At 35.1% G+C, this 26,143-nt stretch overlaps 1 protein-coding gene across 1 annotated transcript in view; it reads left to right on the forward strand.

Annotated features, from left to right (window-relative positions):
- The first annotated feature begins 3,561 nt into the window (after positions 1-3,561).
- LOC100329029 (ionotropic glutamate receptor NMDA2) overlaps positions 3,562-26,143 on the forward strand; it is a 33,265-nt gene continuing 10,683 nt past the window's right edge. Inside the window, exons 1-6 of the mRNA XM_002733217.3 lie at positions 3,562-3,951; positions 15,826-16,563; positions 17,739-17,947; positions 21,815-22,125; positions 22,889-23,014; positions 23,378-23,598. Of these exons, the coding sequence (XP_002733263.3) occupies positions 3,562-3,951; positions 15,826-16,563; positions 17,739-17,947; positions 21,815-22,125; positions 22,889-23,014; positions 23,378-23,598 (1,995 nt within the window). The remainder of the gene's footprint in view (positions 3,952-15,825; positions 16,564-17,738; positions 17,948-21,814; positions 22,126-22,888; positions 23,015-23,377; positions 23,599-26,143) is intronic.

Here is a 26,143-nt window from a genome sequence, read left to right on the forward strand (position 1 = left end):
AGTAGATTTCCAGTCCCCGCATGCAATCTGTATATAAATTATCCGAGTCACGTAAGGCACATATAAATAATAAATCAGGTCATCACCGAGCAGATGACGCGATAAGTTGAATAATCGCGATAAGATGGTTGCAAACGGTGCGCAATTCCAGGTACAAGTACGTGATTGCCTACAGTCTCTTTCCAGGCGCTATTAAAACAAATCATTCATTATTCGAAGACAAGTGTTTGGTTATCACAATATCAATGTCTGTTTCAATGACACGGTACAGTTGATATCATCCATGGTAATTTAAATTATGATGAATCACCTCGTGTGTCAACTATCTCAATTACAACCACTGTCCCGTGGGTATTACTGGTCATCACAACTGTGATATTTGATATGTGATCGAGGTGTGTGACAATAAATATCGTTATAATAGAATATGTGCCAATTTGTACACAATATTCTCATATGAAACCTACCACTGCTAAATATCCTTAAATCTGCTTAAGCAATAATGTTTAAATAAACGTTACTATATTTTGTGAAAATGGTGTGAAACTCACTGACACCGAATATATACTATGGAATAAATACACAATGTTGCGTTGTCAGACGTGTCAACAAATAGTGTAATTCGAAGTTGCCAAATCAATGCTATCAATGTAGGCCGAGTATTGGACAATGACATCACACCATTTTTGTCCCATGACGCATTCCCGATCCATATGCAAATACTCGACCTTCGTGTCTCACACTCTACAATAGTTCTAGTTAATATGCTTGTCTTGATTTTTACACTGTTTGTTTTGGAAATATTGCATGTCTCTTCGAGCACTGCACTCGCCTTAAATGTTTTAAAAAACAGTAATTAAAAATATTCTCTATAAAAATTAATTGTCTAGTCAGAACACGAGCTATGTCGGTAGGGGGTAGTCAGCAAATGACGTCAAATATTGAAATGTTATAATGTGCCAATCAAATTTAAAATCAAATTGCAAAATATTATTTAAGTCATGTTTAGCTGAATACTCATAAGATTGTAAATACCATGAACCATTATTCTACCATATAAATCATCATAACGACGAGTCACGTTTGATCGGGTATTTGATATCGATATATTTGAATGTATAGTATTCTGATATTATCAATGTAGCGACAAAGCGTAAACTGAATTTAAAGTGAATAGCGTGCAGGGGCTTGAGTCGCTGAATGCCCAAATGTGTTCTCTCCCACTTATTATTAATGTATCTTTCGTATTGTTTACCTTATGTCATGTGAGGTTACGCTTCTATTATGAACAACGAATTCAAATTGTTGTTAATCAGGTACTGGAACATTTAATTATTATCCTGACTATTTATCATTGAAAAAAATGAAAAAAAATGTTGTTGACTGTTTTGCATTAATGAGTTTGTCAGTCGTTTGTATTTGTCCTGGGGGGTTCATTGGTTGAACACAATCTTGATTAGACAAAACGAACGCGCTCATCCTTCTTATAAACCACGCCTTCTATTGATGTGCTCTTGATCTGTCCACAATAAATAAACATTATGTTTCTTAGATATTTTACTACACACTACTCCACAGACAATCAAAACGACATTGTCTTCACCCATATATATAATTATGACATCATATGAGCGCTCAGTCACTAGTGGGCGTGATTTGATTATAGTGTATTGGAAGACAATTACATATCTTTAGCTCGTACTCTCCATTAGCATGTAAAACATGTGCAGAGACAAAACAATTATAATATATAGTCTCTAATGACGCGTCCTATACTATAAGTACATCATTTTATGTTCAGTTTATTTAGTTTATTAAATTATCCTTCTCAACAACGAATTAACAAAACAAAAATGCAACGTACGCAATCTACACGAATTGCCATTCATGAGAGTTCGTGGTCTGTAAACTTATAATTCGATTAACCGAACGCTTCAAATGAAGTGATAATACGACTGCTCCAAGTAAAATGATGGATCGACATGCCAAGTACTGTGATCCGCTGATAAACACAGGCATAGATTTAAATTAACATTCACTTTTTTTTTCTCATCAATATCACGCCATGTACACACAATGTGTGTTTCCAAAAACATTTCGGAATTGTTACCTTATTAAACATCATTAAATCTATTTAGATTTGTGTAAAGTGTGCTAAATGTCAAACTATACAAAATAATTAAAGCTAGTTGGCTGTGTTTAAAACATTGAGCATATTATTTTCCGATCTTAAAATTATGCGAAATATTGTCATTATTGCATGCAGTATGTATAGTATCTACGTCATCATAAAGCAAAGGCTATAAACAAAATACATCTAATAATACAACTTTAGGTCAACAATCGTAGTAGAATTGAAACATATTCATTAGTAATTATTTTTTTCCATTTTCACTTAAATCTTCTCCTTTCGCAATATGAGTATTATACAAAGATAGTACAATTTAAATATATCTTGTAATACGAAATCGGTACTATCAATCTAAGCATGAACAATTAAAAAACAAATTAAAATTAAAATATCGCATTATCTCACAGAATGTTCTACTGCAACAATGAATTTATTTCTAAATTGAGTTCTACATTACATGCGTTTCATTTGATAAACTACATGATGTATTTTGGGTCGTAAATTGATTTTAATAACACATATTTGACAGTAAATAATTAATGTACATTATATTAAATATTGCGCAGATATATTGGTATGTCCAGACTGTGTGAATGTTCTAGTGTCACAGACAGATGCAACACTGTTTATGTCGTTCTGCATTTGACAACAAACAAATATCAATGTTACCATCTTTTAACAAGCTTTGCACGAGGTTGACAGTTTACTTACATGACACACAATATGGATGTACAACGAGTACATGTGCTTATACTATTAGGTATACTTAAAAAAAACATATATTTGAAAATTACAAACTACACCACATAAAAGCAGCTGACACTGTTGGATTATGTGTAGTGTAAATACATGACATAATTCCCATCTTCAGTAACTTGGATAGACGTTCTCGTATGGGTTGTACCATACTTAGATTCGAACAGGGAATCATCATTAGTGAATAGTACATGCGCATATTACAACCCAGAGTAAAATGACAGATGCGGCAATACGTCAAAGTTTGAGCAATCCATCATGCGCAATGATGAGAACAATAACATTTCATCATACACGTGATACAAATGGCAACGATGGTTTCATATTTGACTCCTGATTAGCATTGTGTATACATTCGTTTTATGTAAGAATAACTACAGTCGTTATTTTACATGCGTTTGTTTTATTTAAAGGTTTGCCTGTCTGTATACGTAATGGAGACTAGCAAGGACTCTTTTGCGAAGTCCACACACTAATTCGACTTCGATTGCGGCTGGATGAGGTGAATTAGTCTTTCGCAGAGTGCCTTGCGACAAACAATGTTTTGTGTGCATAGCGTCCAGTGCTGGATTCTGTTCTTCTTCGGGACATGTTGCCTCTTATCATACTCGAAATGCGACTTAACGGATGGGTGGCTGTACAACGCCACATTTCCCGCGAGTATAGCGCCTTTAATGAACCTCAACAGAACGATAGTGGAGGAGAATTTCGCGCATACAGATGTGGATGTGATTCGGGTTGGCGCGTTAGTGTCCACTGAGACGCATCGACATCTTTTAAACGCTACCATGGCGAACCTTGCCGGGGCATTCAGAGAGTCATTGCCGGGTCGACAGTTGGAGGTCGTCGCGATGGTTGTCAACAGCACGGACCACATCGGAATAATCCAAACTATTTGCGAGGACTTGGTTCCTCTCGGCGTCCAGACTTTACTCAGCGCCGTTTTCGGCGGCTCGTACATGGACAATTACATAGCAACTAGGCATATTACCATGACAACTGGGTATCTGGGACTCCCAATCATAGGACTAAATGAGGAAATGACGTGTGTTGTTGAAGAAATGGTAAGCGTTTTTTAGTTCAACTAATTTATAAACTTTTTTTTTGTATGTCCGATTTCCAGCTGTCTTGACGTGATTAATTTAAGACGATCACGTTTAAGACTTCACATTAATGAAGACAATAAAACCGACTACCCGTGAACTTGATTTCCGCAGAGCACAGGAAACAAAAATTGCCGTACATGTTATTTTTAATACATACAAGAATTTTCAAATCCGCACTAGTTAAACATCTACAGTATATAGCGCTGTTTACATCTAAATATCGCCGTTATCACGCCGTTATCATCACGTAGGTAGTTATTATATTCACTGATTAACAGAAATGACAGTGTTAGGCATAACTATTCCCAGTATATGAGTTTATTCAATGTTCACATGGAATTATTAGAGCTTACTACCTTGTAAAGGCCTCTCGTCTATGTGTTATACGATTTGTGTATGTTATCTATATCTAACGATAAATAGTGCTTTTTTATCCCAATTACAAAACCGAAATTTTAATCTAGAATTGAATATTTTCTAGACTATTTTTTAAGGTGAATCAGCAGATATGTACTGCTAATTGACCTTCTTTTAGTTCAATTGACAAGATGATAAGCCAAAATGACAATGTGGAATAATGCAAAACAGTTTGGACAGACGAGATATTCCTCCACGTCGCAGTACTAAACCAATTGAGGGCGTATCATTATGGTATTCAATTTATTGCTGTCATCTAAATTGATGCCAATCAAATGCCACGAGGAAATAAGCACTAAAAATGTTTTGTTATGCGTTTGATCATATCAGCCCGCAAATCTAATTAAGGGTATGTATTATATTATTTAATTAAAACGGGGGCGGGGGTTATAAATCCCATGTACATTCATTGCACCCTAGTATGGGATCTCCCTGTCGATAAATCAACAAGTACAAACTGGAGACGTTTTAGATTAAATATATGAACGAACAACTGTAACGCATAAAGTATTGTATGCAGTTGATTGTTCATTCGAAGATAGAACGGTGAAATCATAGTTTACGTGGTATGTCACCTGTCCAACTGAGGGATAGGTATTGATAACACAGTAGACCAGACCGACGATTGCTTTGTGCAATTGTACGTACAATAATGATCCATATCTTGTCGTTCATTTCGATTAATAACGATCGTGTTAAAGCGATTTATAACTAAGTACCTTTCACTTAGATACCTCGATTAACAAATCCAATGAAACATTCATTTTTTTTCTTTTATCATTTTCTTTATTTATTCACTAATTGTGGTATGTAGTAACGAAGCAGAACATTGACAAATTGAGGTGCTTAATGTTAGTAATAATACAAAAACAAAAAAATTCGATCCATCCCGTAATGACGTAACATAATACATAGTTCGATGAACTATTTCGGAGGCGCGTGTTTGAACGTGAGTATGGTCCCATGTTCAGTACCTATCTAGATACTTATTTACAATGCACTACGGCGAATTATAATACACTGACCTGAAATAAAATGTGTGGTACGCGGTATAAATCCAAATGGTTGATATTCACTGTGTCATACTATTTTCATTGAAAAGTGTTGAAAGCAACACGGGGCCAAATGCGTGAATCCCCTTCACTTTGTAGAATTTCGACAAATAGTAGACATCTGTACCGAATTTAGAATCACTGGCCGTTATTTTATTCACAAGTCATTACGTAGCTTATGCTATATGCTCCATATTTTCTATCGCATTCACCTGTTTTATCGGCATAACACACACTAATTTATAATTGATTTATTTTAAGTCAAGTGACGCAAATACCCGATAAACAAGCGCGGGGGGGTCAAATTGTCAAAAAACATCTTAGATATAAAATTATTATCTATAATGTCCATATACTTGAACTGTAAAACTATTTGGCATACATGACAGATTATGAGTGTCACTATTTCTATGGTAACAAGAACTTTAATCGTATTTGATCTATTCAATTATGACAACAAATAATAGAATTACATATTTGAGCAGTGACGACGACATTTGGCTTCTAAAAAATCACTGACTCAATTTACAAATCCCGGGCATAAACACTTCTGACATAATGACAGCGCTGTCTGATCGATCTGATGAACAAATAAATCCCAGGCACTAGCGACAAACCCAAGAGCCCTGTCGTCAATGTACACATGTGGAATGAGAGATAGGTGGGTATTTCCTAAACAACATGTACATACAGTGTGATTTCCTGTTATGCCGTACACGTGTGCATATGTCCGCCATGAATTTTCATAATTCTTTGTTTTAAAAGTTATGTCAATAATATTACATTAGACTCTCATTTATGTTTACTGCAGGTGGTCTGATATATGCATATATATATATATATATATATATATATATAATTGCAATTCAACAACACATGCAATATTGTTATGTTATCAGGCGCACAATAAATAAAACACACTCTGACGTCCTTGGAAAATAAACTACATATTTTGATGGGTACTCATAAAGTTGATAAACGAGTTTCCTTCCACGAATAATTTGCGGATATCAATATATGACGTAACATACCCTCCCGTGGTTAAAGTATCTTTTTTCAGTTATTTGTATAGTTTTGTGAGAACCTTATTCGGAGCAGCTATGAAGTACTAAGGATGAATGCTATACGCATCGTCTACTTTGCAGTGACAATACTAGGACGCAAGATATACCTTTGACATTTCCTCATTTATAACACCAAAAATAATTTATAGACTTGCCTCTTACCCACAGTCGAATACTAAGTACTGATATAGGCCTTGAATCTATTCATGATCAGTCACCAGGATTTAACTCAATTGTTATCTTGTTTCCAATCCATCGAGCTAATGAGTTTGAACATTGTAGCACAACTAATTAGAGTTTATTAAAATTCTTATCTCACCAGAACAGACAGCATTTGTTACAGTTAATTGCTTAATGGATGAGATCCACCTTATTAACTACGCTTCTTAAGTGAGTTAATTACAATGATATTTAAGACATCTAATGTATATATATATATATATATATGAATCTATATTCAGAAAGCTGGATACGGCAACCTAACACAAATGCGATTAAAGTTTGTGATTCATAAGATGGCATGATTTTTAGAGGGAAAAACAGAAATTTGGGTCAATATAAAAAATAAATAAAGTAGCCTGATTACGTTTTCTTTTTCTTTTGTTCTAATGGGGATAATTTAAAACAGATTGAATCGATATCGGGATAAGTTTCTTTTTGATATCTTTTTAATACAATATTCATTCAAAATTTAATATTCTGATATTTGCATATAAATTATATATGTACGTTCCACGTTCATTATGATCTGTATAGGATATGATATAATGGCGACAATATTCCATGGCGAAATATGATGCGGTGGGTGTTGGACAATTTTCAAACAACTGGACAGTGGGTGATTGAGCTCCAAGTAATATAGTGATGTTTGCGGATTGGTATTATTAACCTCCTTGTGCAATACTTGCTATAAGGTTCTCAGAAAATTGTCAAAATTACTAGAACAGAAATATTTAAATTCGTAGTGAGAAAAAATCATTTACAAATCTAAGAATAATTGACAAAAGACATTACGTACATAGTAACATCAATTTGAAAAAGTTATCTGGAACTCGTGGTTTTTATAAAGTGATGCAGAATGTTTCGAATAGAGTGAGCACATCCTACTCGACATGCTACACCCGCCATATATTCCGTAGACAACAATCTGTAGATCAACCAGCAACATATTGTACATTACTATGTCAGTTCTTAATTTAGATAAAGTATTACGATCTGTACCTGCTTTGCTGCCATATTGGTTATATGGCACAACATGAATTAATGATACACAGGGGTGGTTGGGGACTGATGAACACCTGACATCAGGATATCCATTATATTTCATATATTTCTGTTACTAATGTCACAGAAAATGCGACCAACCCGGATTTAGAATCTATACAAAATTATGTGATGTATATTGATCTCTGAAATCATGATGAATCTGCAATAATGACATGATTTAATCTTTTGGCATTTTTTTCTCAATTAACATTTGTACTGATTTAAAAGGCAACATACTTGCTCACCAATACTGGATTGTCCCTTGAACCAATTATTGGGATCACTGTAACACTCCTTATTTGCATAAATATACTTTATTTGCATAAAATAAAGATTGCCGCCATAGTAATATGTTTGAGTTAGAATAGTATATTTCGGATAATGGAATGGTTTGCTGTTACTTGTATGTTCAATTCCTGCATGATTTAGTATTTATATAGATCCAAAATGACGTTATACAGAGCTACAGACGATGAAATCAGCAATATTTCGTCGTAAATTAGTTTAATGGTCAGCATTGTATAATAATTAGATGTCGAATATGCTGAATAATAATATATGTCAGACAAATAAATTGACGAACCACTTTTGTTGTTTTGATAGTATAACCATTCCTGTCACTGATACATTCTAACCAGAAGATACACACACTGTAATTTATAAACTTAATTAAAAATAAGTCAATACTACTATTAGGATATTTCCTTATTTATATTTGGTGCTGCACTGTAGATAGCCGTTCCCATGATGCTAATTCACTACTACAGTTTTTTAAATCTCTTCTTCTCTCTTCTTAATTCTTGTTTCTCCCACCGGAACTTAAGTTTAACACAAGATCCCTCCACTCAGCACGGTTTTTAGCCTTGGTTTCTGCCTCTCCCCATGTTAAACCCATTTCCCTGAGTTCTTGCTCCATGGTTCACCGCCAGGTCTTGGTGTTGTATGAATCGGGCATTCTGAGAACATGCTCAGGCCATCTGAGTCTTCTAAGCCTTATTTGTGCAATGATGCAGGTGGCTTCAGTTCTTTTGAGTAGGTCCGAGGTGGATATTCGGCAGGGACAGACAACTTTGCAGATGCGCCTGAGGCAGTTATGGTGAAAACTTGATAGCTTTTTTTATGAGTTGTTTAAGTGCTTAGTGAATAACAGTACAATTGACAATTCCCATAATAATTTGTGTATTTGTGTGTTATCAATGATTTATTATCTATTTGTGTTTAGTAGTTGCAATATATAAGAACATTTTATTAAAGAACATGCTGTAACACCATTCGATCACCCAACATTACGAATTTCCCGTTGTTGTTTTGCAAGCGACAGATGGTCATGGCATAATCGTGTCAACTAGCTCTTTGATGAACTTATTAGATCAGTCAGGGCCATTAAATATTGTTAGTATTTGCACTGTGAATTATGCATTGGGATAATGCAATATATCCATGCTGGATTTCATTTGCTTGCTACTGTGAATACAGGAAATAACTTCCTCTCCCACAATCGTCAAGACAAGGTTATGACACAATGGCTTTAGCTAATATGGATTATTTTCATTAATTATTTCCGCTGAAATACCATCGTGTAATTACATCTAATATGCTATATGAAGTTATTATCCTTATTTCCCAAGGGAGTAGTACAAAAATTGTACGAATCATACTAACGAACCTGTAGCAGAAGATGTGGTATTCGAGGTCTGATACCAATTATCATTATTTTTGTACTTTATCACGGAACATTAGATTTCATAATTACTAAAAAATATACTGATAATTAGGATTAACTAAATAATTATTGATACATCAAATTACGGTACATAGAGTGAATTTTAGACACACAAAAGGCAACAGAACTCAGTGTGGTTTTAATCAGGTTATTGTCATACTCGAGTCGGAGTGAATGAAATCAAGAAGATTGTTCTGAAAAAACACACCATATTTATATATATATGTACAGTTGCCCGAAACTGTGAATTTTCGACATTGACAATGTATTGGTAGAATGTTTTTCTCTTACGTAGAAATTCCGGGTTTACGCTTATTATCGTTGTTGTCAGTAGAATTCGCGGACAAGATACAACCTAGATATGTATTAATATATACAACAACCCTTGTTAACTATGCATGATCTTGACACAAAACTGTTTGGTGCAATACCACAAAATAATTACTGATTGAATTTCAGGGTTTATGTCGAATATTGATACGATCAAATGCCTCAGAGGCATCTAAAAAGAACACATAATATGAAAGATAATAATTACTATTTTTTTTTCGGAACAAATATGCAAATGTTCGCGAAAAAAAATTACCTAAAAACACTTTCTGGCAACATGGTCTTTTCTGGTAAAACCATTTGTTTTATCTCTAACTATCGGAATAAGAACTGAACTCATATTTATTTTAGGAAGGAAGCCATGTCTCAGCATAGATGTAAGACAAACAGCTAACATTACATACAATCTATTGCTGGCATGCTTAAAGTAGAATGATACGATTTACCTATCCGCCATTCTTTAATTGCATTGGTAATATCGCTGACATCGATCCATTGTAAATTCACAAGGAAATATTACAGCTTAAATAGTCAACAATATAAAAATTCATTGAAGTGTCCATCCCCATGCTGGCGACATGTTGGCAATATTAGGTGTGCGGTGTGATGTTAAATCTTGGTATTAACGAGTCGCAAGATTATTACAACAATTCATTCATATTTGAATGACTTTTAACAAGAACGTAAAGTTTGCGACGAGCACCAAACATCTCTGCAAACAAACCGGAATAATTATGAACTTCAAATTTACAGTAGCGAACGCCAGTATGTCACTCATGAAGGCCGCGGGCGTTAAGTCATGCAACGCCTGCGTGACAGGAGAGCACAACTTGTGGTGTTTTTAAGTGAACGAGCACAAATATAAAACATGACAACATTCATATGTGCGTTAAACGTTCAAATGTTTCTATGGACGGTCAACAATGCCAGGGATGTCAATTTTACACAGACTACAACTACAAAGCGTTGAGTATGTATGAGTAATACAGTATTTCCCTGTTGGTATGCACACAATTATCGGCCGATATACGATATGCTATATCGGTCACCCATTACTACAAGACAGATTTGCCTATTGAGTGGGATCAAATTCCGGTTACAGTCTGAACAGGGAAACAACTGATGGAAGCTGTCAAATTAAATTAGTCATGATATTTATTGAAAACAACAGTGTATTTTACGGCTGTACCCCGAGAGACACAGTTGTCCCAATTTTATAGCAGTCAGTTTCCTTGCTATTTTTGACATAGTACTAACTAGAAAGAGTATAATGCACACTTGTATATACAGCTATTTTCAAAATATAATATACATATTTTGGGAAGTGTATTATTAGATGAATAAATAAATTAGTGTACTATTTTCAAACGCGTTGCAGCTGACATTTTAGAAAAAAGAAATTCCCTGTATGTTTTAATTTACTGTCATGTTACACTGCATTATGATGAGTGTCCACAATGAATAAATAAATTAAACGGTTTTCCAAATCCAGGTAGCTTAAGTTCTCTGCATGATTTAATTATTAGTATTGGGGACACTGACACTGTTTTATGTTATGTATTGCTTCTTTGTGAAGAGATTGTTTGTTCAGCACAGAACCGGACAACATGCAAGTAATCTTACAAAATACACTTAAAAATGGAAAAAAATATACCGTAAGCATATAATCACCATAATAATAATAATGAGGGCATACTTTGGTTTCACATAAGGTTCACAAGAAATACAGACAGACGTACCTTTCTCATATAACAATTCCCCTATCAATACAATACAATACACTACGCATCAAAAACATTCAACTCCAAAAAACACAAACGCCACACATTACCACGCTATGGCATTTCTACTAGTTGACCTCAACACTCTACAGCTAATGACGAGTACACTACTTGTGCGATCAAATAATCAATCATGTCAAGTTCATTTACCACATTTATGCTTAGTCGCATGTTGAAACCAATCTGTCTGGTAATTTTGAAAGAAAACAACACATATTTCCAGGTATGGGAGGTCGTTCCAAAAAGTTAAAAAAGAAAAATCCTACAGCGGTTTTCGAGTATCTCAAGACAAGTAATAATAATTACGATTACATGTCTTTGCTTACATTCTTGGTGGCCACTTTGGAGCATATTTCAGCATATGTGGACACACGGAATCAATGGACTGCACACTTTTAATTCCTTGATTATCTATATACAGCACAGTTTTGCAAGTATTAAATGTTTGCATAATCGTCTATTACTCTTCGCCAATGTTGAAAATCAATATTACTGTAACAGTATCTCAATTCATCTCAACTTCCAGATTATGACTGGTTAAGATGTCATTTTAGTTTATTGATTCCATATTAGCCGTTATGCGCTCAACTCGGGGTGCAGTATCGTTATCTGAGCAGATAAAACTATTTATATAAGTTGAATGGTCAACAATGTATGTAAAAAAGTAAATTGTAGATTAAAGCACTGACAAATCATTTATTAGTTGTGAAGTGACACTTTTTCAAGTTATTACCGTTGGCATGTATGAACTTGAAAACCACCAATAAATATATTAAGAATTTAGCTTTATTTGTATTTTTCGCCGAAATTAACTAGGAACATTACTGTTGACTATATTTCAGAACCAGAACAAGCTAGCGTGAACAAATACGTAAAAAAAAAACTTGTTGGGATTAACTGAGTATAGGATCAAAGTAACTGTAACAAAATATCTAGTGGGATTTTGATAGGATAGATAAATGGGGCGTTGACATTCAACTTGTTTATTTTAGGAATGATTGACATTACGTGTTCCACATTTGGCACAAGAATAAAAACAAACACAACTAAATAACATAACATGTCAGTTGTAGCATGCAAATGATCAACAATACGTGATTACGTTCAACCAACTTCAAAGTATCTAACCAAAAACCGGAGTGCAATTACCTTTTTTTATAATTTGCTGTAAATATACACATCATAAAATATGATATAACCACCTATTGTGAATAGTTGATTATTGTTCATCTGCCATTTAAAAAAATAAATAAAAGAGGAATTTTTTTTGATGATAGCTATATCAATAGCTATATCTAATCATGAAAAGACCAAAGCTATTTTATAAATTGAATATACAAAAAAAAAAAAAAAAAAAAAAAAAAAAAAAACAGTGGTAAAAAACAGCTCTTATTGTTATGATGACAATGATGATTTTTCTCAATATACAACATCTCAATAGATGCTCACCAATCATCTACATTTTACTGTAACAACACATTCAATATGCAAATTATATGCATCATTGTTCTTTTTTTTTATTTTTGATAAATTAAACAACATGATAAAGATTTGGCTAACTGAATGTGAAACCGAACAATGTATTCGTATATATAGATATATATATATACTAGCTTAACACTCTTCCATAATTGTGGATGACCTGTTGAAGCCCGTCAACTTACTGGAAATAACCATCATATTCACAAACTAAAAATGTCCACCAAATCACAAATCATTCTTGACATATTAAAGAGAAAGAAGAGAAAAAAGGAGAACCTCTGAAGCTTGTAACCATAAAATACCACACAAAGTTAGTAGCTTTACTCCAGGGTCCACTAAAAGTTCAACCAAGCAGTTGTCCAAAAAATAAATATGTTTAGTCTACTATAAAAAGTGTGCTTTCATAAATAATGTGATGTTAACATTCTAGAAAAGGTATAAATCAAATTAAAAATAGTACTGATATATATATGTGTGTGCTTGAATATTTGATTGACGTTTGTATGATACAATTTTCTTGGAAATAATTTGCTTTGCCTTTGTGTATTCGCATGCAGCCGGAATTTTTAAATAAATCAGTTAAAAGCAGAATTAAAAATTCTTCATACATAATTTCAGTAAATATTTCATTTATATAACTTGAAATCATGGAAACTACATGTGTGTCAAAGGCGATACTTTTAATTTACCATCATCGCTTTTTCTACACGTTCACGGCAAAACCCCACTCCTTCTCTTACATTCGGGGTATACATTTCCAAGCTCATTAGCTATGCCCGGGGTTTAATTTTCGACGTTACAGCAATGTCCCACTCACTCTTACATCTGGTGTTTACCTTTCCGAACTCATACGCTATGCCCGGGCCTGTAATACATTTGCAGCTATTTTAAAGACACGACTATCCTAAATATTAAAATAGATTGTTGTCAAATATAATAACACTATTACACAGATGATAATAATGTCATTTTTCTGATGTTGACCATGAGTTCTCAGAGATATAAGCATATGATTATGGCCTAGAATTATATATTGAGGGCGCACTCTGTGCTTACCTTTTTTAAACATCTGATATCACTTCACGTTAAAAATAAGGACCATAATTATACTCATTAATTTTCCACTGTGGTATCGTTGTCAGTTATTTTGTTTTGTTCTTGTCGATATTATAGTGCAATTGCAGTGTTCTTTTGATCTTTGATTTGTATTGACAATTAATGTGGATATAGTTTTTGTATGTTATAATTTTGAAATATTAATAACTTTACAAACCATGTGCGTCCTTTTCCCTCATGTTACCTTGATAATCTTATGATTTGTTTAAATATATCGAACTGCATTTCCCGATAATTGGTTAGCATGGTAACACTGTGTCGATAAAACCGTACATATATTGATATGTTCAGAAATAAACAAATTGATGCAATATATATACTTACGACAATCATGTAAACGAATTAGATTTTGATAGCGTTAATGATACATGCAATTTTACCTTGTGATTCTACAGAATTATACTTACGGCGTAGAATAAAGCGGATATAATGTAATCACCCATAAGGTGTCTTACAATTTTACAAATATACCACGCTTCATACAATATGAGAACATATTTGGAAAAAAAGGAAAATATTTAAATTTAAACACTAGAAAGATTGTCTAATACATTCCAATGCAGTTTTCCGGATTAATGAAATAGTTTGTAAACACGTGCGTCATGCAACAGTCAATGAAATATCACACACATCTTAAAGAATGAAACCGTGTGGTTATGGCTGATCCACGTAACAATTATTTGTATCACTTCGCCGCTTAAAGACAGACCCATAACTTCGGTTGGCTCGTAATGAGTACCTGCTAAGTACAGACATGTTTACAGAGCTATTAGCGATCTACCCCCCAGGATAACCTTCGTATGGCCACTGGGCAATAATTAGATGCCGCAATGGATACTGTAGTATCTCAGGCTCTACTGATTTACGTACGTGAGGTCTTGAGTTTATCATGATAAATACGTTCCCGGGGAGGATCGATACAACCGTGAAACAATTAACGAGCGTACAGAAGTATCGCTGTTATAAAACATGCTTGAATTATTGATGGCATAGTGATGTATTCTGAATTATTCGAGAGTTTCTCAACTCAAGATTGTTCTGAATGATTGATCGCGTCTTGTGCGTTATTATTGAACCATTGAAATCATGATATGTGTCTGAATTCACTATTCATTGCATGATCTACTGTTCGTCAAGCCTGTATATGATGGCTGTAATCACTTGTTAGTACACACCCACGTGGACGACGGTCTTGTACGGGAATTTAAAGGCTAGACAATTGTTGATTTTGTTTAGTGTGTGTGTGTGTGTGTGTCTGTTCAGAGATACTGTGCACAATTTAAATAAAAAGTATAAAACGTTCCCTTTCATCATGCCGTTACAATAATTATATTAGAGCGTGTTTTTGATGTTTGTATTGGGGTCAGCTAAAAAATATATAATTTGTAAAAGGCAACTTTGTATTGACTTCAATATTGATATATCTAATTTTGAGTAATACAATGTCCACCTATATCTTATATATATCGTCAAATAACTCATGTGCGTTAACCATATTGAGCACATTCTACTAATAATTTTTAGTATCATGCGGTATATTTGTATATAAATTAATTTGATGATCCGCAAATTAATGTCTTTAATTGTTTTGTACCTAACAGGACGAACATGAAGTCTTTCTCCAAATAGGATCGTCTATTTCCCAACAAGTTGGGGCTTTGCTTGCATTTCTGGAGTATCACCATTGGTATCATTTTGCCATCATCACATCCCAGCTGCCTGGTCGCGTAGAGTTCCTCAGCGAACTTCAACATCGCACAATTGGGGAAGGCAGTGACCACGACAGCAGTTGGGAAATCTGCGAGACGTTTGCAATGGGAATCGGTGAAAATGACACCATAACCTCCACGTTGTCGAAGCTGACCAAAGGGGAATGCACCATTATTATTTTATTTGCTGATGCAGGGGAAGCGAGGGAAGTATTTAAAGTAGCCGAAGAATTAGATCTACTGACTTACGGCTACATATGGCTAGTTCTAGAACTTTCTCTCGGGGGACATGAGGGTATTCTTAAACCGCCACCGGAGTTTCCAGTTGGTCTAGTCGCCGTGAAATTCGAAGGTATAGACTACACAATTGACGATGCAATAGTAGATGCCGCTACTACGTACACAACAAGACTGACTGGTTACCTTGCCGACGGCTATCAAATTGAGTTGGGGAATAACGCTGGATGTAAAGCGCAGGGTGGACACAGTTACCACGGAAGTAAATATTTCTATGACTACCTCACCAGAGATGAAATTCCATACAAAAATTTTGTGTTTGACAAACACGGTGTCGTTAAGAATCCAAAGCTCTCGATATTAAACCTGGATTCCTCGAGGACATGGAAAGAGGTATGGCCAATAACAGTTATTATATATTTTTGTTAAAAAATAATAATAATAAACAGATGATTTTGTAAAATCAGTAGCTTATTCACTGTTTAAAGAAGTGTAATTTCTTCCGTCAATAAAAATTACGACTATTACATCCAAGTGCTCTCACTCAATTTATCAAGTTCTTAAAAAAATAATCGAATAATCGAAAGGGTACGGCGCCATCTATGTTCAGCCTGTGGTCTCAAAGTTGTTGTTCGTCTTAACTTCAAAACTAGTAATTCCATCTTAATGCAAAATGGCTTAAAATTTTGATGTATTTGTGAATTGTGGACAAATTACATGACAACAATGACACAACAGTTTTTTTTTTTACATTTACGTACATTTTTGATACACCTTCCTTTTAGATGATCTAATAATATGAGAAATAAAAATACATATCCGGTGTGAGTCTATCACGAATCTATCGTCATCGATATGGCTTAAATTTTTAGGAAGCTTGCTTATGAAAAATGAATAACTAGGATATAACAATCGAAAATGAGAACAAAAATCTCTTAGAAACAAACTTATATGTAGATTATGGTTTATACTGCTATTATAAAAAAAAATAGTTATATAAAATTATATTTATTGCCATTTATACGTAAAATGTCTACGCCATATTGATATGTGCATATTGGGAATATGGGCGGAATAATTTGCTGAACATATATGTTTAATTACTTCTTAAAAATGAAATAGCAAATAAATCTGACAATTAGAAGTAATCACAGCGCATTTTGCAGAAACATTGCTGTTCCGATTATATAACATTTTTCACAAAGTGGATCATACTTATTATATTTATATTTATAAATTACTTAATTATCATTCGCGTTTTTATTTCGCCTAATGTATTATCATCTTAAATTAAAGCTATTTTGGATTTACATTAAAATTATTATAATGAAAATAAAAAGCATGTAAACATATATTTAAACTACATGAACAAATAGGTGGCATTGTACTCTTGTACACTTGTAAAGTTGCACAACTTAAGTACATGTATAGTTAGCAGCAATGGATCAAGGTATAATTGTATTAAGATTATTTATTATAAGATAATGATCAAACCCTGAAGTTGTTTGGATTACATACTATTCTTATTAACTGTTCGGGGAATGCGCTCCGCTTCACTTTGCACGCAGGTGGGCTATTGGCAGGACAATAACATGACAATGGCGACCGTGCTGTGGATTGGTGGCACTCATGAAGCGCCGAAGGGACTTTCTCCACATAGGCATATGAGATTCACAACGATAGTGGAGGAGCCTTTTGTTTTGACTATTCCACTGGAAAAGAACGAGGTAGTTTGCAAGTACGGGGTCAAATGTGGTGAAAAAAACGAAACGACGAGGTAAGTGCACTTTCCATCCACTTCGGAATTTCTGAAGACCCAGGTCTATGTAATCAGGATCTTTTTTATTACATCCACCTTTATTTCCCCCAAGAAACCCGAACAAGCATATAAGTTGATCCTTCAAATACCCCCTACGTCAATATTCTAATCTAAATGTTTTCCCTGAGTTGGTTTATCGATGTCGAAAGCCAATTTACATCAGTCGAACGTCGTATACACTACAGACACACACCGAGATAAGCGAAGGACCGTACGTTCACGACAGTTAAATTAATTCATGCATATATAGAGACGAGCTAATTATAAAAGAATTGCTCAGAAATCAAATCATGTCATTCTTGATAAGTAGCAACAAACCTTATTTATAAAGACTCTACTGTCCGACTGTCAGTTTAATTACAAACTAAATGAATACGGAATTAGTAGATGCAATCTATTGCAATTAATTGTAATTGTCTAGCCATGTTCCCAGACATTATATGTCATACCGCAGAAGTCGATGGACGGCTGTATTTTAAGGGTGCGCTGGCATTTAGATCATTGCCTCATCAACGTTAGTACCATTTTTAAAGCCAGAGGGTCATCACCTGCGCACGCGCGCGAATTGAGTCTCAAGCGATGATAACAACACACGCTAAAAACGCAAAGGCTTGTGGGTAGACGCTTGTTTGTAAACATTGACACGCCATGGCCATCTGTCGCGTGCGCAGGTTTTGACTCCCTCACTTTAAATTTAGTAACATTCTTATTACTGCTCATAACATGTTTAACCGCTGAGCCTATGACATGATTTTTATGGAAACATTTTTGTATTGTCAGGTACAATTCTAGTGTGATGTGGCCATTGTATTATATGACTATATGATTTTATCATCGTATGATGAAATTCTTCAATTATATGATTTGTCTGTCACCCTATTATATATATGTATTTTTTGTCAACAATTTTATTTATCACATGATTTTTTTTTGGTACTTTTATTACTCACAAGAACATACTGAAGCTCATTTCATTTGAACATTGTGCGCTATAGTTGTAACATGTGTATGTATGTTTACTGCCGAAGTCATTTTGTTCCAACTACATTGTTAAACTAAATGCCTAAACATCAACTAACAGACTGTTTGCTGTGTGATACTTTCATTTATCAGGCTTTCGATGTGTTTTGTTACAAATCCTCGACTTTGAAAATAAAGCCGGAGTATCGGGTAAACTGTTTTCTTGAATTTCCGTCTCTTCAATGAAACACAGACTGTAGTGTCGATTTTATGACTTGTCATGTCCCAACAGAGCGCCGATGTTGATTGAAAGGGAATTCAACAACACGCGTGAAAGATCGAATTCTTGCACGACGATTTCCCAATACTCATTACACTTCCGCGCAATTCCCAGCACTCCATCAAAATTGCAAGAGTTCCGGAAAATTGGCGGTTGTTGATAACAAGACACATTCGACCAGGGTTCAAAATTATCTGATAAAGTGTGGCTTTTACTGTACCTGATCGACTGACCAATGAACCACTATGTGTGCTGCTAACCATGTTTAGTATACAACCGTCACCATAACGCCATAAGTTACAGCGTGCCGTAAGTTTGCCGTATTGCACTGGGTATTTTCATCGTACCATATAAATGCAAATTCAAAATATGGAATTATTACTCGCGTAACAGTTCTCTATATAATTGTGACCGGACTCTATACAAAGAAGTTTGCTGATTCTGTTCTAAACATTTTTGAATTTCGGCATTTTCATGAGTTTCGGCATTCTCCTGTACGCCGTCGATACTCCCGCTGTACTGTTTTCATGCATAATGTGAGGTATCCTCGTAATAACCTTATATTATGTATGTTGATATTGTACTAATCATGATTTATTTTATTGCCAGTAAAATGTTTGATTCCATGAATACTTCATCTCTATTTAACATTTTCTCTTACTTCTATTTAATTATTTCATAACTGAATTGCCCACTGCACATAAAAGAATTGCATTCATAGATTACCAAACAAATACATACGAAACGATTCTTACAATCAACAAAATTCTTGAATTGTTTCGCCATTTAATAACAGTGCAATACAATTCAATGGAATGGAATACAATACCATTATACATTACGATACGCCACACTACACTACACTACACTACATTACACTACACTACACTACACTACACTACACTACACTACACTACACTACACTACAATACAATACAATACAATACAAAAAAACAAGCGTGCTCATGCTCTCTCTCATCTCAGTTTTCAGCTACACTTTTCTGATGAGCTAAATCTAGCGCTTTATAAACTTGAAAAAGGCGCAATATATAAATATTTAATTGAAGTTCTCAGTACTAGTGGTCGTCAACAACAACCAAGAAACGTATGGTGTGACATACTTAGTCTGCCTGAAACAACTAAACCAAATTTTCAGGACTGTTATGCAGCACCAATTACGACGTATGGCGGAGATATGCAGTGGCGCATATCCCATGGCGCCTTTGCAACTGGTAGTTTCCTTTTCAAAGCTCGGTTATCAAGCTCGGATAAGTGTATTTTTTGTGGCGAGGTGGATACACTTGAACACATCTTTATAGAATGCCCATCTAATAACGAGCTATTACATACTTTCAAAATAATCACATCTGGTCTGCTTCAAACAGGCTTTCGTATGCCAATCTGGTGGTTTTTAATTCTGCCACCGCGTCGTTCTAAGGGTTTTCTTTCCCGACAGGCACAACAAATGTTTTGCCTATTAACGAGCATGGTGAAAGCTGCAATTCACACCAGTCGTCGAAACAAGAGGCAACAAAAAGGTGTCAGTGATTCTCTAGAAATTTTCAAAACGAGACTTATTTTGAGGATCAAAACGGAATATGAATACCACCGTTTTAAAAATCAGCTACCTAAATTCGAAACATTTTGGGCAGTGGACGGTGTGTTATGTGATATTCAGAATGATGCACTTCAAATTCATCTGTAAACCTAGGTTTTACTTGTCCACTTCGCTGTTTAGGGCTTTTGCCCTATTGAGTCATATCTAGTCTTCTTTTATCCGCTTTGGTAATTGTTGTGGTACTCCCTGGTTTCGTGACATTAGTCGTGTCAGAGGATTTTGTTCTCATGGTGGATATCAGTCTACACACACAAACACTGATTTGCCACCCTCTTGGCTTGTCATTTTCCTCAACACACTGATCGCGCGGGTGAACGCGGTGCTTTTCAGCGCTCCCGGTTTATTACAGTTTTGGCCTCATGGCTTAGTAGTGTCGGTTTTCAGCTTTAAAACATATTTTTTATGTGCTGGGTACGACGTTAAAATTGCATCCGGTTGCGGAGTTTTTGTACTCGGGAGAATGAGGTTACCCTTTGCCGCAACTACCTCCAGGTCACCCTTGGGCAAGGTGTAGCACCTGTGAGCCTTGGGTGCCAACTTCCCACATAACAAGTTCGGTTGACGTCAGTAAGGGCATACGGTCGTAAAACTCCTGCACAAATAGATCCGCACAGGTGGACAATTTTTTTTTCATGTAAATATGTAGATATTAGTTTCAGTTGTACTTAACATTTGGCAGGGGGGATCGTAACCTCTTGTGGTGAGAACCAGTGTGACTGGCCTGCCAACGGGGTGCTAAGGATTTCATTGGAAAAGTTATCAGTTACATCCGTTAATGTAATTTCGTTTTACATACCCGTAAATCAAAAATCACAATACACTACAGTACAGTACAATAAAATGAAATACAATACAATACGCAATCGAAGTAAATTTGAAAATATATGTTGGTTTCGCTATTTAGTCAACAATATTAATACTCAGTCTACATATGGTTACTGACATTGAATGGCTCCATTTATTGCAGAGGAAAATGTTGTCTAGGTTTCTGCATTAGTTTACTAGAAAAACTGAAAGAGGACATAGGTTTTACCTATGAGCTTCGCCTTGTCGACGACGGCAACTACGGTGCAAAGGTGGAGGCGGACGGAAAGGAAGATGAGTGGAACGGCATGATTGGAGCGATTGTAAAACACAGAGCAGATGCCGCCATTGGCGCTGTTCGAATTACGGAAGAGAGATCGGAAGTTGTCGATTTCTCGACTCCTTTTATATCAACTGGAATTAGTGTCTTGGTTAAGAAAAAAGACGGAGAGATTCCAAACAGTGCGTTTCTTGGTAAGAGTTCTGTGACCGTCAGTAGTACGGTCTAAGTCTACTAAGTTCAAATGTTCTACCAATCATTTTTTCGCAAAACCTGTTTGGGATTACGACATGCTCCGCACTGGGAGTATAAATATGCATAATATGAACATGATTCTGTTCAAGCCTTCATAATCCGTGTAAATGTACGTTGTAGCCAATGTCATATTCGTTTAATTCAAATACATATTGTTTTCGATTTCATAAACAATTCGTCGTGTGTTTTTTCAGGAGAATGCAAAGTTCCTAAAGTTGACATAATCTATGTTAGACTTACTCACCTTAAAACCGTTAGCGTATAAACGGGGGAAGAGCGTGTGGGAAAAAATGTCATATGTTGACAAATTACCTCTAGGCAAAACAATTACATATCATAATTATTACTTAAAACATAAACAACACATATGCGGTAAATATGTAGTTCTACATTGTACTGGCGACAAAATATCATTATTGTGTCTTGGAACTTGGAATCCCTACCACTCTGCACTCTCACTTGCTGGAAAGTGATCACATTTAGTCATTTAAAAATCTCTGTCGTTGTTGTACGGATGAGACCAATGTTCGTAACTAACTTTTTTTTTTGTATTTTATGACCGTTTAATTTCATTCACTTGTTTATGTTGTTGTTTGCATTGGGTTCACATGATATTTTACCATGGAACAATTATTTCTACAAGTACGATCTATACATTTGAATTTACAATAGACGTTGTATTGCCCTCTATTTTCCTATTAGGTTCTTTCCATTTATCTGTCTGGATCTTCCTCCTTGTAATCGCGGTTAATGTGACTGCGGTTGTCGTGTTCATATTTGAGTGGTTCAGCCCGGGCGGTTACGATAGAAACTTCGACAACGGAAGAGGTAAATTGTGTTTTGTAAGCTACTTCCTTAATGACGCACCATGTGGTTGGCGGTTGGTTCATTTCAGTACTTTTTCCCCTGTAGAACAACTCTTGCTGTATTGCGACAAACAAGATCGCACCGATACAGTGCTTTAGTGACGTCAAATTGGTAGAAGAGACACAGCATAGAGTGTTGCTGTGGTTTTATTTTTTCAATAAAAAATAACGCTTATGAAAAACTGTACTGCAAATAACTAAACAATCAAAGTACTGTTGTCAGTCAGACAATTATTACCTGAAATACCAACCAGAGAACAACATCCACAATAAACTATGAAAAACGTACATTTCATTTATTATTCTAATATTTGTTTTTTCACAGCTTCCAAATTCACCATCGGCAGTTCAATATGGATGACATACGGTATCCTCTTCAATAACACCGTCCACCTTAACGTGCCGCGTAGCTACACTGCCAAATTTGTCACCAACATGTGGGCTTGCTTCGCATTGGTTTTCGTTGCCATGTACACAGCCGACTTGGTGACGCACATGATACAAGAAGACAGTCACAGGATTATCACCGGTTTCAATGACCCCAAGGTAGATATATCATATTTCCTGCCTTATAAAGAGAAAAGGAATGCCCATTTCAAATCACGTTTTACCCGCCGTATTAGGTATCTCATTTGTTTGTGTCGTGGTACTTCATTTCATTTGTGCAGTGTAAATGAACACACGACAAAAGCCCCGATCGGAAAAATAATCATTTTTTTTATTCTAACGTAACCTTAGGTATTATGCAGATAAACACACATAAATGATAAATGAATTAGAAATTTTGACCTAATTACATACATAATTATCTACATAGCTGCCGTATCTATGACAAGTTTACCTTCCCACGCTTTTGTTTTTACAAAAAAAAATTGTTGGAAAACAATGATGATTGTATGGTTTCTTGCAATAGATTGCGATTAATTGAGATGACGGTTCAGTTTCATGACGTAATTAAAGATACCATACGGATTCTAATCACGTTACCATGATTTGTATCATTCCAATTAGTGATGCGTAATCCTTTCATCATGATCTGTATCATCATATAATACTTGTGCATGACGACATTTGTATTAAGCATCTGTACGATATCGGGTATTAATCTTATAAGATGGGCAGCTACATGTCTTAGCTTGTCTCGAAGTGCTCTCACGGGTTTAACGACCACATATATATTCAGGTCATATAAATGTGTTTAAACAGTATGACTTCGTGGTTTCGGGGATTAGCAGTGGTATATATGTATGTATGTCTAAGAATATAGCGGACACATTGGTGTTAATTATATGTAGATTTTAAAAAAAATCAAAGACCTGTTCCCACAAAATATGGATTCCATTTTTCTGAATACTAGTATTAAATTACGATTTTCCACATGCAATCTTGAAGTCACCTCTTTTCAGTTTAATAACTATTTCTATTTGGTAAAATTACGAGAGCTGCTGTACGGATATTATGGAGTTAACGGCATTTGCTTCGAACTTGACCTAATTGCATAAAATTAACTAAAAAGGCTAACTTTGTACAAGGTGTAATGATACATATGTTAAATTAGATATTCTATTTCTTACGAGCAACATTCTAGTATCGCCAGCCTTTATGGAGTTGTATCTCTATGTCACGGTGTCCGTCCAACTACATGAATTTATTTTGCTAACGTATTACACTTTTTGCTGGTGATGTTCTAAAACAAGTGGACAGACTTGTAATCATGTTTTACGAATACAAAATATCATAATAAGCACTCACAGAGACAGTTTCAGCTAATTCCAAGCATGATCTACAGAAATTATCAGACGTACACAAATGCGTTTTCATCCTGATAAATGCAAGGGCATCTGGGGTTTACACATCCTTACATTCAGTACATTATGACGAGACCTGGTTATCGCACTCATGTGTTTGCAGTGGTGTCCAGTGAGAACCAACGACATTTACGTAGTAAAACTACATGGGGACTTGTCTTGCATTGCAGAAGCATAAAGTTATTTGCTGTAGAGCTAAATACCTCTAAGTCAGAGCTTGTAAGCTCTGGAATCCCTTGAGCTAACTAGTATTAGAAGGTTTAAAGCTTTTTTTCAAATGTGATTGGGATTGGCCAGTCTCAAAACTCTAATTATTTGATTATTGTCTGGAAATTGCTATTAATATTATTAAATGCGTCTGTAACATGTTCAATAGCACGCATTTGACGAAAATGTATTATTTTATAAGATCTGCATGATATTTCAGTCGTTGCGACTTACCTCCGCAGCTGGCATGGCTAGTCAAGTCCTTGGGCGTTAATGCGTCATGAATAATATACTCGAGATGACAACAAGAGAACGAGGTGTACTGTGTTGACACCTTAGGGTTAGGATAAATGATATTCGGGTTGAATAGCCGTGGCACAGAAGTCATGTGTTTTGATGAATAATGTATGGTTGAATTGAGTGACATCTATGCCAGTCCCGCATCATGAAAAATATTGAACTGACCTTTTCCATTTGTCTCATCAGGGAGCTAAACTCCATGGTCTCATCATAACATATCATCCGTGTATCTATTTTTCATCAAACTTAGCATTGAGTTAATTCCACCATCATTTTTTTAAACTATATTTTCAAGCAAGGTAGGGGAAACAATCAATCGGTGCGTTCGAATTTAACAAATAGTTTAGCACATGAATATATTAAGGCTAATTCTTCTTTTTTCATTTTTATATCTGCTTGTAAAAATCGTTTCTCACAATTTGTATCTGAATAATTAATTGTTATATTTTTTTTCTCGTGTTTTATTCAGTTAACTTCTACACGACTCCCATGACAATAGGTTCATACCTACTGGAGTATTCGGGTTTAAATAAAGATAATATATCTGAATATAATCCAAGAGCAAGTAGCAACTATTCAATATTCTCTGAAGGGAAAGACGCATTTTTACATTAAGAGCTTCGTTATCGCCTTGGGCTCAGATGGCTCGTCATATGCAGAGTAATTTCTTTTGACTGGATTTTGTTGATTATTCATTTATTATTTAAGAGATAATCAGGCGTGCTTTAAAATTATAATGCTGCTACTAGTAAAATTGAGTACGACTAGCAAGGGTG

The sequence above is a fragment of the Saccoglossus kowalevskii genome, chromosome 8 (genome assembly GCF_978046115.1).
Source record: "Saccoglossus kowalevskii chromosome 8, keSacKowa6.1, whole genome shotgun sequence".
Lineage (NCBI taxonomy): Eukaryota > Metazoa > Hemichordata > Enteropneusta > Harrimaniidae > Saccoglossus > Saccoglossus kowalevskii.